At 48.2% G+C, this 11,986-nt stretch overlaps 1 protein-coding gene across 3 annotated transcripts in view; it reads left to right on the forward strand.

Annotated features, from left to right (window-relative positions):
- CMTM4 (CKLF like MARVEL transmembrane domain containing 4) overlaps positions 1–11,986 on the forward strand; it is a 70,940-nt gene that overhangs the window by 57,988 nt on the left and 966 nt on the right. For 2 of the 3 annotated variants that reach the window (XM_080828254.1, XM_080828256.1), the window contains exons 3-5: positions 3,624–3,722; positions 5,328–5,393; positions 10,192–10,283. In XM_080828254.1, coding sequence (XP_080684380.1) covers positions 3,624–3,722; positions 5,328–5,393; positions 10,192–10,283 — 257 coding nt within the window. Of the gene's footprint in view, positions 1–3,623; positions 3,723–5,327; positions 8,146–10,191; positions 10,284–11,986 lie in introns of those variants that run through there. The other variant, XM_080828255.1, reaches the window with a different exon arrangement.

Genomic DNA, 11,986 nt, shown 5'->3' on the forward strand with positions numbered 1-11,986 from the left:
TTGGGGCAGAAGCCCGGAGTGGGTGTCAACAGGGGAACGTTCAGAGAAAAAGCCAGATGCCGGCTGGGCCTTGAAAGCTGTGTGGGTACCCACTGGGCCCAGAGTGCGGACGGATGGGGAGGGCACGTTGCTGGATGGCCCATTCTCTGGAATGGAGACGGGGTTGGAGATGGTGGGTGGGCTGGAGACGGGGCGACAGGGCAGGTGGCTCTCCTCCCCAGTTCCTGCTGACTGTGTCGTTGCTTCCGGGTGTTTCTGGAACAGCTTTTCAAGAACAGCTAGAAGCTTCTTTTTTTCTTTTTCTTTAAGAAGTTAGTTTTTATGTGCAGTCTTCTGGTGTTTAGATGTTGGCGTGTTCAAATTTGTTTGGAATGCTGTGCATGTCAGACCCGTCAGTGGGCCAGATATGGCCAGTAGGCCTTGGGTTCACACCCTCTAGGCCACATCCTGTTGACCTGTTAGTGGAGTTAGAGAGGCTCACCCCTGTATCTACCAGTGTGTCAGTGAAGGAGACGCCCAGAAGCCTGTGTTTGGGAGGGTGGTTTTCCTCTTCATCTCCTAGCACAAGGACGGTCTGCACCGTTGGGTGTTTTAGGGGCCAGACTAGAAGCATAAAGTGGTGGGAGGTGTGAGACGATAGGGAGTGGGGATGGTTGGGGTAAACTGGAAAGCATGTTGCTGAGAGAGTACACGTCCCAATAAAAGCATTTTAAAAAATTGCATTAAAAAAATGGATCACCTCATTGGTCAAGTTTCTGAACTCCTGAAAGACTCAGCCCATTCCTGTAAAATGGGAATATCTACTGCTTAGGCTTGATGTGAGAATTAAATGAAAGCATGTATTGAGGAGTACATTAAAATGGAACTGGTGAAGGTAGATATCAAGAATTATTACTTTTGGGGGGCACCCAGCTAGCTCAGTAGGTGGACTGCATTGACTCTTAATCTCAAGGTTGTGAGTTCAAGCTCCATGTTGAGTGTGGAGCCTACTTAAAAAATAATAATAATAATAATAATAAATAAATAAATAAATAAATAAATAAATATTAAATAAAATGTTACTTCTATATTTTTAAAAAAAATGGATCACCGTTGTTGACTAAAACCCCCCGAAAGCCCAGTCAGAGGGCATGTCTGTGTGTTCCCCCTAATGTGAGGGATGAACCTACAAGCCCTGACTTTTGTTTCACGGACGAGGAACTCCAGTAGTTGATGGCAGACCCACACCCGCAGTATTTCACTTTTAAGTCTTTTAAGCTGTGCCGAGCAGTGTCTGTTACAGAAAAGCTGGGAGATGCAGGTAATAAAAAAATAAAATCATGTGATGATCCAAGACCAGTGAAAGCATCCATCTCCCCAAAACCTTGTAAGTTCACACGAGGGTCATTCAAAATAACCGGAAAGTACAAACAACTCACGTGTCCAAAGACGGACGAGAAGGTAGATAAAAATGTGGTGTATCCTTACGATGGAATATGGCCTAGTCACGGAAGGGAGAGAAGTGTTGATCCGTGATCCAGCAGGAGTGATCCTTAGAACCGTCCTCCTGAGTGGAAGAAGTCACAGAAGACCACATAATATATAATTCTATTTATATGAAGTGTCCAGAACAGGAAGACACAGAGACAGAAAAAAGGTGAGTAGTGGTTGCCTAGGATTAGGGGAGGGAATTAGGGGAAAACTGCCTGCTGATGAGTTTCTTCTTGGAGTGCTGACAGTGTTCTAAAATGCGATCGTGGTGACTGAATTGTGCATTTTAATTGGGCGTAGTATGTGGCATATGAGTTACATCTCAGTAAAGCTGTCAAAAAGTCCTACGGGATAGAACCCATCGGGATAACCACTTGTATTACTTGGTGTAACAACCTTCCAGACCAGGTAGACTAGCTTTCCCATTGGCGTTAACGTGGTGATGTGTGAAGCAGGGAGAATGGAACCATCAGAATCACGCTTTTTCACTTAAACTATCTTAGGTATATTCCATGCTAAACGTACAACTGCATCATTATTTTTAATGACCACATAGTGTTCTACTGTAGCGATACCATTTTATTTCACAAATTCCCTGTTTGTGAGCATTTTCTTTACTTCTGACTTTTTTTTTTTGCTACTTTAAGCTCTATCATGAACATCCTTATACTTGGACCTTTCTGCACTAGCATGATATTTAAAATGAATTTCCAAATGTGGAAATCACATAGATAAACAGCATGAACCAGCAAGGGCGTGTAGGCCCTTGACCACATGTGTATGCTTCTGTTGTCACCCCTGATGTACATACAGTGTTGTTTGATGTCTGACCTCAGCATCATATCGTAAAGCGTGTCCCCCACTTCTGAATAGTCTTTGGTTCAGAAAGGACATTTTATAGTCTTCGTTACCCTTACAGCGCCTTATGCAGAACTGAGCATTCTAACTAAACACTTCCTGGTTGGAATTTGTGAAAAATCTGCCCCTGTTGAACACTGGCCACAGCTAATAGTGGCCCCGCTGGCCGACATTTCTGGATAGTTTTGTAGTTGTGGGTACTTGCAGCCCGCCGTAAGCCCCCACAGAAGCCCACGCCAGGAGTGAGCTGGGCTTCCTGCCACGCATGCCCAGTACCTTCGTGATGAGAACATTGTTCTTCGTGCATCTTTAGAAAGAGGAGATGGCCCTTGAGGGCCCCCACCCCGGGCACTTAAACAGTCTAACATGTTCTCAGTGTTCTCTGGGTTCTTCCTCTGCGGAGATGATAGAGGGGCTCTGGCATGGCCCAGGCTGTTGGGGGCCCACTGTCACACTACAGTAACAGAAGCAGCACTAAATGCAGGGAATCGTAACTGTGAGCCAGGTGCAGGGTTCGACTCTTCTCGTGTGTGGCTCCCCCAGGGCCCTAGGAGAACTCCGTGAGGCGTGGGTGCTGTTCTCGCATGAGACACAAGAAGTGAAGTGGCTTATCCCACATCGTGCCTGGTTAGGACCCAGTCGGGCTGTGACACTTGATCACTGTGCTCTGTTCCTCTCAACAACTAAGAAAAGAGTTCAATCTTGGAAGCGTTGGATGTATACCCTCCTTTGCTTTTCAGAGAACTTAGGAGAAAATCCTCTGGGTTTTAGCCACACAGAGCCTTGATAGACCGTGTAAAGCAAAAGCATGAGGTCTGGCTGAGTGTGTTGTCTAGGTCGGAAAACTGTGTGCTCGGAACGTCACACATGAACGAGGGCACGTTGGAGGGGATATCGCCAGTTTTGGTATATTTTGGACTCCCGGGGAGTGTTGTCCATGCCAAGGTGTTTTGAATGTATTTTTTTAAAAAAAATGACAATAGAATTCTAAACGGTAATGAAGGTGCGTGTCCTTAATGGGTTAGCCATTGGGTTTCTAGAAAAATTCACTAAGAAATGACTGTGTGGTTGGTTAAAACATGAATTTTGCCGTGGTGACCCATCAGGTGATGTACATCATACACTGGTCCCATCTCTGCCTCCCTCCATGGGGCCAGCACCCCTGGGCCTTCAGGGCTAAACTGCAGAGCCGTCAGAGAGGCTGCATGTTGTGCTTCTTATTTTGAAAATCCTCCCATTGCTTTCAGGTCAAAGCATGAAAAAATTCTTTTCAAGTGACTTTATTTTTTCTTTAGGATTTGGTCAACACTGGACTCAGCACTTTCTTTTTCTTTATCGCTTCGACCGTACTGGCTGCTTTAAACCACCAAACCGGGGCAGAAATCGCTGCTGTGGTAAGTGCACTCGGCTGGTGAAAACACAGGCCAATTTGTATGCTTTGTGACCCGCTCTCCTCTGTCCCCTAGCATGTGTCCTGCTTGTTCTTCTTGGGCTTTCTCTTTGCTAATGATGATGTTACTGAGACAGTGGAGGTCCTGGTTTCTTTAGTGCTGTGGTTCTCAAAGTGTGATCCCCAGAATAGCAGCTTCTGCATCACCAAGGAACTTTTTAGAGAGGCCATTCCCGGGGCACCTGGGTGGCTCAGTGGGTTAAAGCCTCTGCTTTTGGCTCAGGTCATGATCCCAGGGTCCTGGGATGGAGCCCCGCATCGGGCTCTCTGCTCGGTAGGGAGCCTGCTTCCCTTCCTCTCTCTCTGCCTGCCTCTCTGCCTACTTGTGATCTCTCTGTGTCAAATAAATAAATAAAATCTTAAAAAAAAAAAAGAAGAAGAAGAAAGGCCATTCCTAGGCTCCCCCAGAGCTACTGAGTCAGAAATGCACCCCCCCCACTTTAAAAATTTATTTATCTCTTTGAGAGAGAGAGAGAGAGCATGGTGGGAAGGGGCAGAGGGAGAGGGAGTGAGAGTCCCAGGCAGACTCTGCACTGAGCACAGATGGAGCCTGATGCAGGGCTCGATCTCACGACCCTGAGATCATGACCTAAGCTAAGAACTAAGAATCATAGCCTCAGCTGACTGTGCTATCCTGGAGCCCCTGAACCAGAAATACGTTTTAACAAGCCTTTCGGGTGCTTCAGGTGCACACTCAAACTTGAGAATCACTCATTTCGTCTGTTCGCAACAGAGCCCTGGATGTCTGTTAGTGTTGTTGCCTTTAAGAGCCTGATCTGTCAGTGTGGGGCTCTTAATGAAGGAGAGGGCAGTCCTGATGCCATTTAGCAGTCAGATGACATTTTTTTTGCTCTTCAAGGTAGAATGCCTTTGCAGGCAGGGTAGGAAGCAGATCATGTGAAGACCTTGATTCTCTGTGCTTTGCCTTTTTGTGTTGTTCTGTATTTATAATGAACAGGCAGCACTTTTGTGATGTGAAGGGGAGTTTAAAAGGTTTGTAAAAAACACGGAACAAGCTGTTCACCCAAGTGTCACTCGGTAGGTTGATCCGTCATTAGCAAATCATTAAAATTCTGCTGCTGCTCACCCAGGAGCTGCCCACCCGGGTCTGTCCAGGGGAAGGCATCTGGGCAGCAGGAAGAGCCTTGGGGGCCACAGTTTGGGGCGTCAGGCGTTGTGGCTTGACACTCATTTTCTCTCTGTTTGGTATTTTGGCTACATTGTACTTCTTAACTGAGACCGGTGGCCACGAAAAAGAGGCACTTCTGTGAATTGTGTGTGTGTGTGTGTGTGTGTGTGTGTGTGTGTGTGTGTGTTTCATAGATCCAAAATACTTCAAGAGAAAACCTCAGGCTGTCTCCCCGTCAGACAGGACTTTCTGGGCGTCATGATTAACTACACTCTTGTCCGTGGTCTGACAGCCAGATAACAGTGGGTCTGGGCATTGTGGGGATGGCTCAGGTCAACGAGAGCAGCTCGGGACCAGGCCTGTCCGGACACCCCGTCGAGGGCTAATGGTCCGAGGACTAACCGTGCCTGTGTTTTGTAGATATTTGGCTTCTTGGCAACTGCGGTGTATGCGGTGAACACGTTCCTGGCGGTGCAGAAATGGAGAGTGAGTGTCCACCAGCAGAGCGCCAGTGACTACATCCGGGCCCGCACGGAGTCCAGAGACGTGGACGGTCGCCCTGAGATTCAGCGCCTGGACACATGAGCCCCAGGGGCCCTCCTCCCTCTCATCCTCGTACCCACCCTTCCAACCAAGTTTTCTTTTCCTCGTCATGTCAGATTTTCCTGTGATTAAGCTGAATTTTGTCCTCTTTGGTAAAAGTTCATTCCGGGAAAGGGTTTTCGGAGAGTGGCCCTGTTGGCGGGTCTGTGAGGCGGGACCCCAGCAGCAGCTGCTGAGACGGGCGGGGGCGGCTGGGAGAGGCCCGCGGCTTCTCCGGCATTTGGTAGCTGTCGGAGCCACCACCCTCACTGGCTGCCGTGTCTCCTCTAGGTCCTCACTGTCCCCGAGCACAGGCTTCACATCTGATGCTGAGCCACCCTGTCCTAGGTTTTTGTGACAAGTCAAGACTTTGGATTAATGGGAGCTGCTAAGAGGGGTAAAAAAAAAAAATCAAGGAATGAAGGTGCAGGGTTGAAGAGCCAGCAGTAGTCGCTGGGCAGGCTCCCTGCAGGCCCCCGGGCAGCATGTAGTCCTCCCCCTGGACCCCTCTCCTGCTCCTCGTCTTCCATCCCTGGGCCGTGGAGACACTGAGGGTTTGGCCTTGGGTGTGCTGGTGGAGCTGTTTGCCGGGTCTGGACTCTACAGGGATGGGAAGAGCTGCTGTCCTCCTGGCACAGCCTGGCAGGCCTGCCGCCATGCGGGAAGGTCGCCCTTTGTTTCCCGCCCTGCTGAGAACTCACTCCACTGCTCCTCCCATGTGTCACCTCCCCGAATCCCACGTTCTCCTCCGGGAATATGGGACCATCCTGTTTTCCAGTTTCCTACCCACCCTTGTTACTTGGAGGCCAAATTGCAGACTTCCTGCAGTTTTACCTTCTCAGGTAAGAGTCACACAAAAAAGTACAGTCCATTCCACCAGCCAGAATGCTTGCCCATTTGCTGGCTTCATGGACCACGGGTGGGGACACATCTCTATTTTAGGGACGTGTGCTAATTTTTGAATGCCTGAGGACAGTTGTAAAGTGATTCTGAGCAGGTTTGTCTAGGATTTGAAAATACTTGAATTTCCACCACGACACATGCTTTCACTGATGTTTCGGGAGGCACAGATTGTAGCTTTCGTGCCTCGGGGTCATAACTATGAACACTGATCTTGGAAGTTGTTGGGAAGAATTCTGGTGACGTCAGGTTTTGAACGGATTCTTGAGAAAGTAGAGGTTTATGTAGTGAATGTGTTCATTGAGCCCCTCTGATGCTGTAGTGTTTTTTTGTCCTTCGTATTCTTCCTGTTGGAGACTAATTGTATTGTTCACGGACCAATTGTTTTATCTTGTTGGTTTCCCCTCTCTGAACTGTTAATGTTTACAAACCTTCTTCTCGCTCTACTTATTCTGCGTTCCGCTGTCCCCCAAGAGGAGACCTGTCCCGCTGGGGGGACAAGTGTGCAGCCCCGGGAGAGCCCCTGGGACGACCTCGCAGAGTGGTGGACGATGGCAGCGGTGGCCGGGCGCCATGTAAGGGGGGAGCGGACGTGAGTGTGTCGGGTGGTGGGGGGGACACAGCATAGGTGAGAAAGCGTCTAGCCCTGCCTGCGTCCAGCCCTGCCTGTGCCTCTTGATTTCCCAGTGCAGGTCCCACTGCTCAGCCTGCAATTCTGAAGGGTGGGGGCAAGGGGTTAGCCCCGTGGACCGGCCATCCAGTACGATCCGAATTCTGCTGTGTTTCCTTTCTGGGGCAGTGGCCTGGGTCACATGTGCAAGCTCCTTGTCTGTGTCCTGTGCAGACCCCCGCTGCCACGCAGGTTGGATGGAGCCCCCGGCCCCTGTGTGTGTTGTGAGGCAGCACCAATCAGGAGTCGCAGACTTTGAACTTAGTAGATGTAGTGACTTTGGAGGAGATTAGGACATCTGGATTTTATCTGCTCCTTTTGTGTATTTATTCTGCATTTGTTGAGTGTGTCTGCATCGTCAAAAATGGGCTTATCTCCCTCTGAGAGTTCCAGTTAGACACAGGGTGGCAAAGACTCAGCCCTGCATTCAGCAGGGCCCACTTGGAAAGACCACCCTGAGCTTTATCAGCAATCTGCCGGGAATCATGTTACTTGGCTTCACTAAAAAGCCGCCTTTGAAGTGAGACGGGGGAAAAAAAAAGAATACCACTCAGGCAGGATAGCTGCCCAAGTTTTCCCAAGTCACTACAATAAAACCGGTTTATCGTCTGGTGAAAAGGGCCTATTGGTCTCCTGAGGATGTGTTGAAAGCTGCAAGAAATGGTTGTGAAGTCCATCAGAACTGTAAAGGCTTACAGGTGGTAACAAGTGACGGCACCTTTTGCCACAGAGGGGCTTAGAGTCAGTTTGCATCGTAGTGTTAGAATCTTCGGAATTATTTATGTCCCCGTAACTATTTAATATCTTTTGTGCCATGAGGTTTCCCCATGCTTTTTGTAAATACATTTCTTTATATTTAATTAGCTCCCAGCACACCCAGCAGCGGCCAGGCCTGCTCTCTAGCTCACAAACCCGGGTGACGTGGTGACACAGACGGTCGCGCTGGGCAGTGTGGCAGTGAGCACTGGTAGAGGGATTTCGGCTGTCTAGGGCGAGCGTGACGCCGCCTGCATTTTCATTGTGTTGCTTCTGTGTACAAACAAGACCGTCTAGATGTAGGGGGGCTTAACAGGCCTTTTTTTTTTTTTTTTTTTTTCCTTTTCTCCAAATTGAAGGAAGCCTTTTTGTGCATTTAATAGTTCCAACATGGACCACATCGATTTGGTTTGGGGGATTTTAAGGCCGAGGCAATCTTCATGTTTCTCAGCTTTCTGGTAGGATGATGCTGGCTTTCATAGTGGGAGCCAGACTTGATGGGAACTGCTGTTGCTGTGTAAGTTGGAATTTGTTCCTAGAGACTGTGTGGTTGAAACCCGCCAGCATCTTGGGGAACTTCTGGGGGTTTTGGATGGACGCAGACACTGACGTCTTCAGGGAAGGTTGGTCTCGGCACTGATTCGGTTGATGTGGTATTTTTTTCCCTCCGATTCTCCTGTATCTTTTCTCACTGCCGCAGACGTGGAGGGAGAGGTCTTCCCCTTGCAAACAGAGGGATTACAGTCATGGAGGCTTAAAGACCCTCATTGGCCTCATAGAAAGCCAGGGAAGGACAAAGGCAGTACGGATTACAATCTCACAGAAGTTTGATACGAAGTATTTTATTTTCCGTTTTTACTCTGTGCAGCAGCACTTGTCCAAGAGGGATGACCTTTGCCTACCAAAAGGCAGGGATGGCGTAGCCTGTCCAGCCCTAACGCCTTGCCTTCTCGGCAAGCAGAGCTGAAGTGCCCTTATGGGCAGAGTCTGGCCCAGCCACACCGAAGCCAGTGGGGACCCAGCATGGCTCTGAGGGTTCAGCTCCGGGAGGCAGAGCCGACCCCCAGCCCTCAGGGCACCATGACAGTCCCCTGGCAAGGATGCTCTTGCCTGTGGGTAGAGGTGGTAAGCCTGATGTGTTGGATGCTTCTGGTGAGAGCTTTTGACTCCACTGAAAACATGTCTACTCTTTTTTAAAATTTGCAGTTTCATTGGTCTTTCTTTGATGCTTTCATAGTGATTCAGTCTTCAGTTAAGCCACAGGCAGTCTCCTGGGGAGAGGAAGCACCAACTCCGTTGTCGGCGCACATATGTGAATTCTCGCTTGCAACCAGTAAGCCTGGAATAATGCCTCCGTGTGTCACATCCTATGTGTGGTCCTTCTCCTGTAGACACTCGTGTGCTCTTTGGGAAGAAATTCCTCACCCTTGCATGTGTTTAAGAGGTGGACCGGGTTCTACTCTCTGGCTGTGCAGGATCTTCCCTAAAGATGAGCAGCGCGTGTGGAGGCAGCGTGTGGCCAGTTCAGTGATTCTAGGAGGCAGTGATGGTTTAAGTGGTCCCCATTGTGCCTCCGTGTTCAAAACCAAGCAACCATGAAGTCATTTGCCACCGCCTGTTGTTTTCTCCCTATCTTGTTTATAGGAAAATAATTACATTAAACAGGTAGCAAAAGGCAAAACAAAACAAAAAAACACTTTCTAGGATGAAGGCTTCTGCCACTTGATTCTCTCCAGCAAAATAAAAGTTGCTTCTTGCCCCAGGGACTGCCATGAGCTTGTGAGGTCCCAGACTTTTTTAGTTCCTAGTGAACTTTACAGAACCCAGGAGTTTTGTCTTTGAGTGTTTCTTACCTTATCAGCAAGCACCCACTCTGAGGACCAGCTAGGCCACTGCCTGGAGAGGTGGGAGCAGGGGGCGGGGCCAGTTTGGGCGGTGAGAGGAGGGAGGGGCTCAGCACACCCAGCTGTGTATTGGGGGACCCTTCATCATACCACACATGGTGATCAACCTGGGCCATTTGGAAAAAATGTACTCGGTGACCTACCTTCCTATCCTCTTGCTTTGGAAAAAAATGAGGTCTTGTGTTTGGAATCAGCCTGAGCGCGAGAGCTGGATGTTGGGACCGGCCTGCCTTGGTGCTCTGCATGGGCTCTGGGTGTCTGTTGAGTCTGGACGGGGTGCCTCAGATTTTGGTGTGCGGGCCTAGAGGAAATGCAGCCCTGACGCTGCCCACCTTGAGTTTTGTAAATCTTCCTGGCTCTTCATAAAATCTTGTGTTTCCTCTCTCCTCAGCAGATATTACTGAGGTCATAAGAACTGTCTGGTTGAAAAGGTAATTTGAAATATTTGACCCTGTACCTTGTTTTTCTTTAGAAACCATCTCTGACAGAAAATACCCTCAATACCTGTTCGATCGGGAATTTCCTTCTGAAAATGAATGTTCCGGTTGACTTTTCCTTACACCTGTAAGTGGCATTTATACACTCCTAGGCAATGGGTCCTGATGTGTTTTCCCTTTTTCAGTCTAGATTACATTTTTATTCCATTTGGATGTCATTTCCCAACCTTGGGGTTTTTTTTCCCCCTTTCTGGTTTTTCTTATTCCATAAACAGTACAGAAAAAAGTTACCTATAAGCCCACTGAGCTTGAATCAGTGGCAACTTGCCTAAAGTAAAACTTAGATTATGGATCCTTTAATAGTGCGTCTTTTTTATAGGGTTAGTTTTTTTGTCTACATTTTTATGCCAGGACATTAATTCGGGTGACTTGCTTATTAGACTCCTGGGAGTGGCCTGTTTTCTTTGGGATGCATTGTACACAAAGGCCAGAGAGCAGAGAACCTTCATTAAGGGGTTAAAAGCCCGGCTTGTAGGGAGCTCTCAGAACTTTTCTGGTTCTAATGGAACTTGTCTCAGAGGACCTGAGCGAGCTTTGTTGATGGGATTAGGGCTCGGCCTAAAGTTTCTCTTCCGAATTGTGCCTCTGAGGAGAGGAGGTGTGACAGGTTGATTGAGAGGCTGGTTTGTATGGGACTTGGTAATAGTCTGAACGGGTCAAATCTGAGTCGTCTCTGGAGGATGCCAAACCCTGGTGGGAAGCATCTTGTTTAACCAGGAAGTGAGGACACGGGGCAGGGGTGGGGGGGGCTGCAGGCAGGGCCAGGTCTAACGGATGGCTGCCTCCCTCTGTGGGCCATTTTGCTTTCCTGCCTTTTCCAGAATAGGTTTTGCAAGTTTTGAAACTCTGTTCCATTCTCTGGAGAACTGAGGAAGGCAAATCATCAGGGCTTGAAGAGAGAACTGGCTGACCCAAGGGCTGGGGGAGGGCCGGCTCCCTGGGGGAGGACGAGGGCAGGAGGCCTGCATGGACCCCCCAGGCCGGTCCAGACCCACGTGGGGGCTGCCTACTTCCAGCGCTTTCACTCTGTAACCCAAAATGAGTTTTCCAGTCCTGCCTCATGATGAAACTGATATATGTGGATAAAACCAGCACTTTTAATAACTTGATTTTGATGTTCCCTCGAAGCGAATGTAGGGATCGAAACTATTTGTATATGTTGAAGTTTGTAGGGGTTCAGGAACCCGTGGCAAAAACACTTAACTATTTATTACAGGTATGACTGTATGTGTTTCCCCCCTCCCCCCAAAGTAGGTAATTCTGTCTTTGTATATTTTAAGACAAATAATAATCGCTTCACCTTCGGTGCCTTCCGTGTGTCAGTCACATAAACACTTGTCAATCATGGAATTGAAAAAAAAGATGTACATTTAGTTAAACCAGATGACACTATTTTTGTAGCATGATTTTAGATTGTGTCCTTTTAATATTGCTTTTAGCAATGATGGTTTTGAGGTTTGGCCATTATCCCTTTAAACTTCGTTACATATTTTAAAAAAGAAAAAAAAAAAAACCCACCTTGGCTATTTCTGTCTCCTCTCTGCTGCTTTCTCTCCCCAGCGACTTGTTTCTGCTTATTTCAACAGTCTGAGAGTAAGAGTATATTTCTGTGAAATGATTATTAATCAGTATAACTGCATCTGGCATTTTTAAACCACTTGGTCAGTTAGAGAGCCACTGCTCACCTCAAACAGAAAGGGGAAAGTGGTTTCATAAAAAAGGATAGATACACGTGGTGCTCTGACTTCCCCCTCTTTGGGTCCAAAACAG

The sequence above is a fragment of the Martes martes genome, assembly GCF_963455335.1.
Source record: "Martes martes genome assembly, chromosome: 17".
Lineage (NCBI taxonomy): Eukaryota > Metazoa > Chordata > Mammalia > Carnivora > Mustelidae > Martes > Martes martes.